The sequence below is a fragment of the Corythoichthys intestinalis genome, chromosome 8 (genome assembly GCF_030265065.1).
Source record: "Corythoichthys intestinalis isolate RoL2023-P3 chromosome 8, ASM3026506v1, whole genome shotgun sequence".
Classification (NCBI taxonomy): domain Eukaryota; kingdom Metazoa; phylum Chordata; class Actinopteri; order Syngnathiformes; family Syngnathidae; genus Corythoichthys; species Corythoichthys intestinalis.
This window is the reverse complement of record NC_080402.1, coordinates 4268879-4281827: the sequence shown is the minus strand read 5'-3', so window position 1 is coordinate 4281827 and position 12949 is coordinate 4268879. Positions and strand designations below refer to the sequence as shown.

The window sequence follows — 12949 nt, the reverse complement described above, 5'->3', positions numbered from 1 at the left end:
GGCACAATAGGTGCCTGTCACTGTAGTGTTTTAGTTGGGGGTTGTTTTGGGTTCTAGGTTTAGTTGGGGTTTTTGAACTGTTTATTTGGTGTTTGCTGCGTAGTGCAGGGGGTTGGGTAAATGTTTGTGTGCTCTGTGTGCATTGTTTCTTTTCTGTTAAATAAACTTTTTATTTGCAATTTTGACTTGTCACTGCTTCCTCATTGCACACCTGCCGTCTTATGTTACGCTCGCGGCCCCTGACCACCAAGGGGTACTCGTAACAGTGTAACATAAAATGTCTGTAACGTTAAATACAATTAGAAAACGATTTAATTAAAAAATTATATATATTAAAAAAAGGCATGTCCGATATTTATTTGCCGATTCCGATACTTTGAAAATGACGTGATCGAACCCGATCGATCGGGATGCCGATCGATGGGGACATCTCTAATTATATTATATTATATAATATTGTATTTACTTTGGTTCCATGAAGAATCCAGAAACGGTTATTTGATTGTGGCTTTCTGAAAAACAATACATTTTTACATTTAGGCACTGCTGCAATCGTCACACTTTTTCTGTTACAAACTAACCCTGGCCCCTCATCAGAGAAGGGAAGGGTTATGTGGCCCTCACAGGAAAAAGTTTGGGGACCCCTGGTCTAAATCATTCAATGCCCCAAAAAGTTGCTTCAATCCAAGAAAAAAAAAATAATAATCAAAGAAAAAAACCATTTGAAAAATAAAATTGCCCTCCACTATTTTTTTTTTTTTTTGGGGGGGGGGGGGTATAATATGCAAACAAATGACCGTCTAAGGTGCTAGTCACATGATCTGGTCGAAAAATAATTTTGACCGTTTTTTTTGTTCATTTCATTCACTTTGTTGTTTGTTTTCTTGCTTTATAACTTTTATACATATATGAAAAGTCAATTGCATGCAATGACACTTTTTGTCCACCAGGGGGGCCCTGCCCCCCTTTTAAACTCCGCTTATGATGCCAGTCCTCCCACTTCAAATAGACTGGATGCCGAGCACCGTCACTGGTAACCAATGAGTGCCCGATGAAGGGTATTTTAAAAATCACAACGCGAGTCTGCTAGCATAGGAGCGTCGCCGTTGACCCCGGGTTAGTGGAAAGACAGCGAAAAAGCTCATCCGTCCTCTGAGCGCAGTGCCCGCGGTTGCCACGGCAACGGCGCTTTGCGGGGAGGGTGGATGGAGAGGATTGTGGAGAGTGACAGCCTTGACAAGAGTCTGGACCCTGAAGTGACCCCGAGGTGGGGGGAAGGGAGGGCTGAGGATGAGGCGAAGGGGGCCAGGGAAAGGTCAGCGCATTCACAGTCACATGTGATTACAGTCATGAGGTTCAAGGGCGTCCGCGCCATCGCCTGCTTCTATGCGTCCCTTTCCCAAAAGGTCAGCGAAGGGAACCCATGTACAATATGCAAATCCAAGCCGGAACACGCTAAATGGACGCCACCCATTACTGCGCATTGTGCGGTAACATGAATTGCATCATCCTTTTTTTTTTTTTTTAAACTAGGTCATTCTTCTCTCCTCGCCCCTCCCGCCATACTCGCTCTTTTCTTATCAAACATCGGATGGTCATGAAACCCCCCCGCCCACATCTGTTAAAAAAGACAAAACAGGCTGCTGGTATCTAGGGGCTAATTACGCTAGGCTAAGTAGTCCGCGGCGCCGGTGGCTAAGAGCGAGCCAACAGATGGGCGCCGATGTTGCGGGGCGAGGCAAGGGGGAACGGTGTTCGGGGGGGGCGAGCAGCATCCATGCGGGTGAACAGCCGCGACGACGCCGTAGGTGTGAAATCACACGTCGCCCTCGCTTAGGAACGAGGCCCGCCGTCTTTTGAGGATGTTGCGTTGGCGCTCGGTAGTGGGAAAATTAAAAGCAAGTCTGTTGTTAGAACGCAAAAGACTTGGCAGATGGAACAATAAAAGACTATTTTATTGACTAGTCATACGCGCCATAGACATTAAACCACTACAGGTGTAACAATATATGACATAGCGGAATACTTTTTTAGCCCAAAAAGGTCACCGGTATGCTCCCGCCAAGAATTCATAGTGACAGCCGCTACAAACCACGCCCCTACAAACTACGCCCACATGATGCTACGGTGGTAGCGTCTTATACGTATCATATATCACATTTAAATAGAACTAGATGCGAAATGACGGACTTGGCGGCGTAAGTAAACAGCCGGCTAACGGCTAACACTAGCGGCTAATGTCATACAACAATCTCTACTTGATGACTATCTCTGAAAAGGCAGACAAAAAAACCGAAGTAGATTTATGAGCTACATACCGTATTGGCCTGAATATAAGACGGCCCTGATTATAAGACGACCACCTCTTTTTCAAAACTCAAGTTTGAAAAAAGACTTTTGAACATAAAAAAAAAACCAAAAACATAAAATTAGCCATTAGTGTTAGCTGCTAATGCAAGTGGCTAAAGTTATAATCCAGCAGAAATCTTTGTGAAATGTTAGTCGAAAACGTCAGCCATAAGTGTTCGCGGCTAACATCATATTATGATTTTACCCTGGAAGATAAACTTAGCCATTAGTGTTAGCCGCTTATGCTAGTGGCTAAAGTTAGAACCCATCAGAAATCGTTGTACAAAGTCAGTCGAAAATGTTAGACCAGACATGTCCAAAGTCCGGCCCGGGGGCCAAATGCGGCCCTTGGTCAAATTTCATCCGGCCCCCAGTAGGGATGGGAATTGATAGAATTTTTACGATTCCGATTCCATTATCGATATTGCTTAACGATTCGATTCTTTATCGATTCTCTTATCGATTCTAATTTGGGGGAAAAGAACAAACGTTTTGATTGGCATCGAGTGTGTTTAATCAGAAGTCACAACCTTACAAACTCACGAGATCAAAAGAGGCCCAAAGCCTCAATGTTAACTGTGGCAATAAGTGGCAAATACACAAGAATGTGTAACATTTTACTGAAACATTTATCTAATAGAAATAAAAAATATTGGTATATATAGGCAGATAGGTTTTTGTTCTGCCTTTGGCTATATGTGTTAAAGCAGGGGTCCCCAAACTTTTTCCTGTGAGGGCCACATAACTTTTCCCTTCTCTGATGAGGGGCCGGGGTCAGTTTGTTACAGAAAAAGTGTGACGATTGCAGACGTGCATAAATGTAAAAAATTATTGTTTTTCAGAAAGCCACAATCAAATAACCCTTTCTGGATTCTTTATAAAAATAAAAATAATTAATAATAAAAACACTATTAATTAAATAGATAATAACCAAATAACCCTCTCTGAATTCTTCAAGGAAAAGGCCAGAAAATAAATAACACGATTGAGAAAAAAAATAATAAAAAATTCAAAATGGCCGGACCAAATGTGGAGGCGAGCCGTATTTGGGCCGCGGGCCGCAGTTTGAGGACTCCTGGAGCGCGCATACACCCAAAGAAGAAATGCCGCATCCAAGTGAGTGAGAGAGGGAAACACTTCTACGAGCCTACGTTCTTTGTTAATGTTAATATCTACAGAGGCAACGCCTGTATGTATCATCTTTTGTGTTGTTGTTGTTGTGTTTCCACTCGCGATCGGACACTTAAATCCAGTTGTGTAGTGGTTTGAACGATGTGCTAATGCTAGCGAACGAATGCTAACCATACTGTTATTAGCAGCTAATCATCGCTGATTTACTTTGATGCAAACCTGTTTGTTATTGGGGACCAAATTGATTTGTTTCACTTCTATTCTTAGTTTCACTCTTCAAGTGATGGTTGAATAAAGTCAGCAAATTATACCAACGTCTTCTGCATCGTCATTTGGGAGTTTAGCTAGCTGTATAGCCGGGACTTTTTTTTTTTTTTTTTTTTATAGCCAGGAATGAGCCTTAGCCTCTCTGTGAGGACAGCGCAATCGTATTCCCTCCCGATGCAGTTATCTCCACCTTGCAATGACTGCAAGTCGCTTTGTTGTAATTTTTCCTCGTGAAGTGAAGACACACTTTCGAGCGTTTGAACCTACGTGCTGTCATTGTTATGTTTACGGCTGCAATGCTCGTGCTTACCCGTCGTCACCTTTCATTTTCACACTCTTTCCTGGTGAAGTGTAGTCAAACTTTGGAGCGAGTGGTTCTTGGGGCCATGCTAGTTTGATGCGTCTGGACAACAACACACGTCACGACGCAATACGCGTCTTTAGGAATCGTTAAAGGGATCGTTAAGGCTTTTTCATTGTGATGTCGAGGCCTCGAAACACTCGGAACCGGTTCCGAATTGGAATCGGATTTCGATTCCCATCCCTAGCCCCCAGCCTCTGTCCTAAAATCAATAACGTCTGGCCCGCACACAGACTTATTTATAAGTTGGTCAGCAGTACTGCTACCAGCATATGAAGTAGCTTACACACTAAATGCTACTCATCATTTACCCACTAAAAGGCAGCAGCACTCTAAGCAATATTACCCCATGTGACCCTTTACTCCCAATTTTCTAAAATGACAACAATCAACAACAACAACAAAAAAAAGAAAGTTGAATGTGACGGCCGACGCTTCAAGGATAGGTGGAAATTGGACTATTTCTTCACTAAAATACGCAACAACTGTGTCCTACTCATTTGCAAAGAGACAGTCACTGTTTTTAAAAGAGTTCAATGTGAGGCGATATTACCAAACAAGAGACGCTGACATGTACGACAAGATTACAGGGAAGATAAGTTGTGAGAAATTAAAGCAACTTGAAGCTAGTTTATTTCACAGAAGTATTTCGCAAGAGCCCGAGAGTCGAAAGAGAACTCCACAAAGGCTAGTTGAGAGATTGTTGAAATTATTAATTAAATAATTTAAAAAAATAATAAAGCAAATGTGACGCACAGAATGGCTTGCTAAAATTTGCTTAAATATATTGTTCTTAGGGCTGTCAAACAATTAAAAATTTTAATCGAGTTAATCACAGCTTAAAAATTAATTAATCACAATTCAAACCATTTATAAAATATGCCATATTTTTCTGTAAATTATTGTTGGAATGGAAAGATGAGACACAAGACGGATATATACATTCAACATACTGTACATCAGTACTGTATTTGTTTATTATAACAATAAATCAACAAGATGGCATTAACATTATTAACATTCTGTTAAAGCGAGCCATGGATAGAAAGACTTGTAGTTCTTAAAAGATAAATGTTAGTACAAGTCATAGAAATTTTATATCAAAACCCCTCTTCATGTTTTCGTTTCAATAAAGTTTGTAAAATTTTCAATCAAAAAATAAACTCGCAGCTCGCCTTTGTTGATGTCAATAATAATTATGGTGCTGAAGCCTGAAAGTGCTGAAACCCATCAAATCAGTCGCACCCAAGTGCCAGCAGAGGGCAGAAAAACACCCAAAAACACAAGTAACAAGTGAAAATGACACTTTGCTGTCATTTTAATCTGTTTGAGCAGGGCATGTGCGTTAAATGCTTCAAATATTTTAATGTGATTAATTTTTGAAAATTAATTAACGCCCGTTAACACGATGATTTTGACAGCCCTAATTGTTCTACGTAAAAAACGTCAGCCAAGGTCGGCCCCCCCAAATTTTTACGACACCAAATCTGGCCCCCTTTGCAAAACGTTTGGACACCCCTGTGTTAGACAGTCAGATGCTAAGTGCCAGCAGCTAAAACCATATACTGGATAATCCAAGTTAACGGCTAACACTAGCAGCTGTTGTCATACAACGATCTCTACTGAATGACAACTTCTGAAAAGCGTTGTATGACGCTAATGGTATCATTCATTCATTCATTTTCCAAGCCGCTTTTCCTCACGAGGGTCGCGGAGTTGCTGGAGCCTATCCCAGCCAACAGTAGGCAAGGGACACCTTGAACTGGTCGCCGGGTCGTAGGGCACAAGGAGTCATACAACCATTCACACATACACTCATACCTACGGACAATTTAGAGTGTTCAATCAGCTTACCATGCATGTTTTTGGGATGTGGGAGGAAACCAGAGTTCCCAGAGAACATGCAAACTCCACACAGGAAGGCCGAAGCCCGGGATTGAACCCTTGCTCTCAGAACTGTAAGGCGGACGTGCTAACCACTCAGCCACCGTGCCGCCGCTAATGGTATCATTCAGCAAAAACCACTGAATAGCTACTCAGATTTAAGAGTTAGCAGCTAACGTCATATAACGATCTTTTCCTTGAATGTAAAGTTGACAGCTTACGCTAGCAGCTAATGTCATACAGCAAGGTCACAAAGCAACTACACAACTTACACTGACACTGCCAGTACATCCAGTTCAAATGGATTAGACGCTTCCCGCAGTCAATGGCAGCCAGTGATTTCATATTTATTGTTCCTCAGAAGCAACAGAATCGGAATATAAAGAAGGCTCTCGTTTCCTCCTCTGCTCACTCATTACGGAGTTCATCGCAAACACGGCGCTCAGAACATTTGTATTTGATTCGGGCCTTTGCCGAATATCAACTTAACTCTGAACTTCGCCTCGTTGGCACGCAGTTGACATTTTTAAATTGGCTGAGAGTCACTCAGCGGCGGCAGCGGGCGCGGACAAACAACACACTCCAACCAGACCAGCTCATTTTGGACTAAAACAAGCAGCGGCTGCGCCATTTAGCAATGACGCACCAGTGTCCACAGGCCAAGTCACTTTACTCAATTACCGGCTAACCGTGGGCAGAGTCTAGCTTGACTTCAAATTAGCTTCTCACTTTCTAATCGTTGGCCCTGTGCTAACTCATTGATTGGCATTAGGGCAAACCATTATTTCGCTATTCAATTAATCAATCTACAGTCCCTGAGAAAAGTCTTGTCGCTGATCCATTTTGTAGAAACAATTGCTAATAACCTGACTTTTAATGATTTAATTGGTTTCAGAAATGGCTCATATGAAAGCTAAGACCCTCCCAAATGATGTTAAATGTACAAAAATATATTTGTTTCACTGAAAAAAGATTTATCATTTAATGAAGACATAAAGGTCAAATTTTGGCAAAACAAAAGTTTTGTCACCTACAGAAAGCAGTGTGAAAATTGAACAAAAATTGTACTTCAAATACAAAAATATGTTACATAACATAAGCGAATTAAGTAGTGGTGCTGTGAGATCCGAATTTAATATTTTGTATGACTTCCATGGGCTTTGGCAAGGATTCATACAATTTATTGTTGAAGTCATCAGGAACATCAAAGAAAGCAGTCTTTCATGCCTCCAAGAGGTCATCAACATTCTTGGGTTTCGTCTTCCATGCTTCCTCTTTCATCCTGTTCATGTCTGGTGACTGGGGTGGCCAGTCCTGGAGGATCTTGATCTTCTTTGCCTTGAGGAACTTTGAGGTAGAGATTGAAGTATGCGATGGAGCTAGGGCTGCAGCTATCGAATATTTTAGTAGTCAATTAATCGATGGACTAGTTAGTTCGAATAATCAAGTAATCGGATAAGGAACATGAAAAATTAAAACACCTTTTTTTAAAATGAGGATCTGTGTACAACAAAAGAACAATTGGCTAACTTGGATGGAAAAATTCTGCTAGCTTAAATGCTATAAAATGCTAAAGTTTTTTAGTTTTTTTTTTAAACAATGCTCTTAACAAGTGGTTCAGACACACATTCCCACAAAAAACGGCTAAATATACCTACAAACTAAATTAAGAATGCATTAAAAATCATTTGCTCAAACAAAAGCTTAGCTTATGTTGGTCTTAACAGGGAGCAGTTGGATTCAGCCATGTGAAAAGAGGCAGACCAGAGGGCATTGTATCCACCCTCATCAGTAAAATTAAATGCAAACACTTTTAAAATCAACCATTACAATGCCACTTTATTTAAACGAATACTGGAAGCAACAAAATTGAGTTCGAATATTTTTTTCTAATCGAATACTCGAGTTAATCGATCAATTGTTGCAGCACTAGATGGAGCACCATCCTGCTGCAGAATTTGTCCCTTTTTATGGTTAGGAATGTAAGAGGCAGCTAAGATTTGTAGATATTTCAGACTATTTATCTCTCAGGGTGCAGACAATTAAAAAACCGTGTGGCATTTGCCAAGGCCCACAGCCTGTCAAAAGGATGGACGCTGGAAAAGTGGGAAAAGGTGGATTTTTCAGATGAATCTTCCATTGAATGACACCACAGTCGCCGCAAATATTGCAGGAGACCTACAGGAGCCTGCATGGATCCGAGATTCACTCAGAAAACAGTCAAGTGTGGTGGTGGCAAAATCATGGTCTGGGGTTACATCCAGTACGGGGGCGTGCGAGACATCTGCAGGGTGGAAGGCAACATAAATAGTCTGAAATATCAACAAATCTTAGCTGTCTCTTACATTCCTAACCATAAAAAGGGACAAATTCTGCAGCAGGATGGCGCTCCATCGCATACTTCAATCTCTACCTCAAAGTTCCTCAAGGCAAAGAAGATCAAGATCCTCCAGGACTGGCCAGCCCAGTCACCAGACATGAACATCATTGAGCGTGTCTGGGGTAGGATGAAAGAGGAAGCATGGAAGACGAAACCCAAGAATGATGATGAACTCTGGGAGGCATGCAAGACTGCTTTGTTTGATGTTCCTGATGACTTCATCAATAAATTGTATGAATCTTTGCCGAAGCCCATGGAATTCATACAAAATATTAAATTTGGATCTCACAGCGCCACTACTTAATTCGCTTATGTGATGAAACATAGTTTTGTATTCTAAGTACATTTTTTTGCTCAATTTTCACACTACTTTCTGTCGGCGACAAAACTTTTGTCTTGCCAAAATTTGACCTTTATCTCTTCATTAAATGATAAATCTTTTTTTTCAGTGAATATATTTTTGTACATTTAGCATCATTTGGGAGGGTCTTAGCTTTCATATGAGCCAATTCTGAAATCAATTGAATCATTAAAAGTCAGGTTATTAGCAAGCTTTCTACAAAATGGATAAGCGACAACACTTTTGTCAGGGACTGTGTATGTAATAGGGACGGGAACCTCTGACGCTAACTGCCAACAATGGCGATAGACGTCCAATCCACACGGCCGGGGAGTCCTAGCTACGAATGATCGCTCTATTTCAAACAGCTGTCCATCACTGTCAACGCCGCTGAAAGCTGACCTTCCACTGCCGTCCCTCCCACTCCATTCAGATAGAACTCTTTGCCATTCTAAGCGTTTGAACCTTAGTGCAGCTAAGAATCGAACCCGCGAAACACCACAGCGAAAATATCAATAAAAGTGCGTGACCTGGAAGCGTCTGGGAAAATTTTCTCCGTAAATGCGAGCCTTTAAGAGATACCTCCGCCAGGGAGGTCATGTTGTTGTGAGCCGATTTACGCAGAAACTACTAGCTGTCGGTTAGCGCGTGGGTCAAGGAGGATTTTACTCATTTAGCATTGATAAGCAGCAAATATATATTTTTTTTATAACGCTTGAAGGTATGTGAGCTACAGACCGCACTTCGAGTACTCTAAAGTAATTAAAAAATAAGGGCATTCCATGATTTAGGATGGAGTTGCGTCCATCCGGCAAATTACGTCACTATCTCCATATATGTCCAGCTCCATATAAAAGTGAGATAATTTGCCTGATAACACTAAATGACATCTGTTATAAGCATTCATTAATGCTCATGACAGTGTCATGTCATAATAATGATTGTGTAATGGCAGTCTTATGGCGCCACTGTCAAATAAAGTGTTACCAAATACCATAGCTAGCAATTAATGAAACAATTGAAACAGTTACTGAAGAAATAATTAGCACAGGACACGAATTTTGACTGTTATTTACATCTGTAGCGCTGCAATGCATGCTAGGAGGCATGTTGGACAATAACAGTGTTGACAGCAGGTGGCGGCAAAGGTTGACTATGTCCCACAAGGGAGCAGTGATGGCCAAATGAAGCTTCTTGAAGCAATGACATTTTGCAGCCAATTGGTTCAAAGCTCCACCCCTCCTCTCCGGGGCTGGTTGGCACAGTACCCTCCCAGGTCGGCGAAGTCTGGGCCCCGTCTCCTGATCCTGTGCCAGGAAGATGCCTTCCGGTACCATACCGCGCACCCTGCTCAGGCCCGGGGGTGGGGTTTAGCCTCCGTACGCTTGCCCAGCCTCTGCCCACCTCTGCAGGCCTGCAGCTGCCGCCGCTGCCCTTCTGATGGCAGGGTCATTGGTGTACCTCCCAAGCCTGTGGGATCTGGGGTGGGACTGGTCATCTCCTGCTGGAGGGGTGGTTGTCCCCTGGCTTCCGGCGCGGTGCCCATTTGGGGATGCGCGGATGGTGTCCAGGGAGCAGTCGGGGCCCTGTGGACTGCCTCTCAACGCACAAACTCTTCACTTTGCATTATAAATATCCTTCACTTTGGGCACCTAAACACTCATTCAGGGGTCTCGGGGAGTCTGGGGCCAGCTCCCTCTTGATTTTAATGCATCATAAACCGGGGATGTGGGGTCGCTTGATAGTTGCCTGACAGTCGCTAACTCTGGCACCGACAATCTCGCTACCTGAGTATGTTTTATTGAAGCCAGTCATGTCAGTCCTAACCCTAAACCTAACCTGCACTCAGACATGTGATAGTCCTGCGGAAAAGTGGAAATTCTGCGCGGGGGACGTCCCAGGGCACACCTCTCTTTTCACAGCTCCGGCAAAGGAGCCAAAGTCATCCTCCGGGACCCAAGGCAGTCGCCCGGACCATCCGCGTCACCATGAACCATTCCTAAGGGAAGAGACGAGGGGATGCACCACCGCCCCCAAGCCTGCCCCCATCAACGGCCAACCACCCAGACCCCCAGCGACCACAGAAACCCCATAACTGACAACTCACTGCTTGGTCGGACTCTTACACAACACATATTAACCATTTTTACAATTTAAAAAGGATTGAATTTCTTGGAAATACAACTGAAACGCTGGCCACCACAACAGTTCATTTTACAAACAAAAGAACTACGGGTTGTGGCTCAGTGAAGTACAATCTATCAGACTCCGTAAAGTACCCCCTGATGTGATGGGGGGACTTTAAATTTCAATCAAGCGATAGGATACCACAGTGTACAGACATGCACCGATCCTCAGTTGCGGATCGATCCTACCTGAAAGTTTGATCAGCAACTCGGATGCCACTTTGACGTTGATGTCTTGGCTCAGTAAGCTGTTGGCCGCCGAGGGGCTCCCTTCTCTCGGTTTAAGGGACCCCGGGCGTTCGGGCCTCGTTATCTCGTCCTGGCAGAACGTCCCGGGGAAGCTGGGCAGGATTTGACACTGGGAGGCGGGTCTGGGACTCGAGTCTTCCTCCGTTTTGGGTTCTTCCTTCAGGTGAAAGGGCGACTTCAACGCCTCCCTCTGGTTGGCCGCTGTGGATCGGAGAAAGACGGTGGATTTAAATATTTTTAAATCGTTGAATCGATTCTTGGCAGGAGCATTTAGATAACCTTTTGAGATACAAAGTATCATGATTAAGGCTGTCAAAATTATCGCGTTAACGGGCAGTAATTAATTTTTTAAATTAATCACGTTAAAATATTTGACGCAATTAACGCACATGCCCGCTCAAACAGAATGAAATGACAGTACAGTGTAATGCCCGCTTGTTACTTGTTTTTTGGTGTTTGGCGCCCTCTGCTGGCGCTTGGGTCCACCTGATTTTATGGGTTAGTACCATGAGTGAACATGGTGTAATTATTGACATCAACAATGGCGAGCTACAAGTTTATTTTTTCATTGAAAATTTCACAAATTTTAATAAAACGAAAACATTAAGAGGGTGTTTTCCGAAATTTCCAGGTTCGCCGTGAATCAGTAACAGGTACACTTTTGCTCAATAGACAATGTTTATTGGTTTATTGCAGAATAAATGAGATTTATTGATTACAATCCCACAAGAGCAAGCAAACAAGTATCCACAAATGTCAACGATGACGCTCGATTTTAGTTTGTCAACCCCAGAATCCCCGTTACAGCAAAACAAAATATCCCTTTAGCAATGAAAGTGAGTGGGAAGCCAGCAACACTCCAGTAAAGCGGCAAAAGGACAAAGCTGGGCGATCCGTACGTACGCTTAATCCACCAGCGGACTTCAAAACATTAGTGGCGTCACGGACAGGATCGCCTGGCTTTGTTCCTTCGCCGCCTTACCGGAGCGTTAGCTCCCGCTCATTTGTCACGGTGAGTGATTTTCATTGCTAAAGGAGCACCTGGTAGTGCTGTAATGATAACGCGGGGATTCTGGGATTGACAAACTCAAATCTAGCGTCACGTTACCATTGTTTTTGCTTGTTTTTGATACTTGTTGCTCGCTCTTGTGGGATTATAATCAATAAATCTCATTTATTCTGCATTTTCTAATCAATAAACATTGTCTATTTTGCAAAAGTGTGTCTGTTACTGATTCACCGCGAACCTGGAAATTTCGGAAAACAGAGGGGTTTTAATTAGTGATGCACGATAACATATTTTTCAACCGATACCGATAACCAATAATTTTCTCCACCTTCCAGCCGATAACCGATAATTTGAAGCCGATAATTCTGTTAAAAGATATTCATACATACACAATTTTAAATTATACACAACAGCAAATGTTACTGTGCAAAATAGAATTCATTGCTCCTTTTTCCACATCAAATGTGAACAAATCGTACATTTCAACATCTAAACCAATGTATATTAATTAATTAGTATTAAAAATACTTAACAACGTAAGCTAAGTTTTTGTTTGAGCTAATGTTTTTTTTAATGCATTCAACCGTTTTTTTGTGGGAATATGTGTTGGAACATTTGTTAAGAGCATAAATTTTTTTTTTTTTTTTTTTAAGTTAGCATTTTATAGCATTTAAGATAGCGGACTTTTGCTATATAAGTTAAAGTGGCATATAATGGTTTGCTTTAAAACTGTTTGCATTTAGTTTTATTGATTTGGTTGGATACACTGCCCTCTAGTGACAACAGTGAATAT

General features: G+C 42.2%; 1 protein-coding gene across 3 annotated transcripts in view; it reads right to left on the bottom strand.

Moving 5' to 3' along the window:
• znf827 (zinc finger protein 827) overlaps positions 1-12949 on the bottom strand; it is a 237795-nt gene that overhangs the window by 76851 nt on the left and 147995 nt on the right. For all 3 annotated transcript variants that reach the window (XM_057843537.1, XM_057843538.1, XM_057843539.1), the window contains exon 5: positions 11088-11348. In XM_057843537.1, the coding sequence (XP_057699520.1) occupies positions 11088-11348 (261 nt within the window). The remainder of the gene's footprint in view (positions 1-11087; positions 11349-12949) is intronic.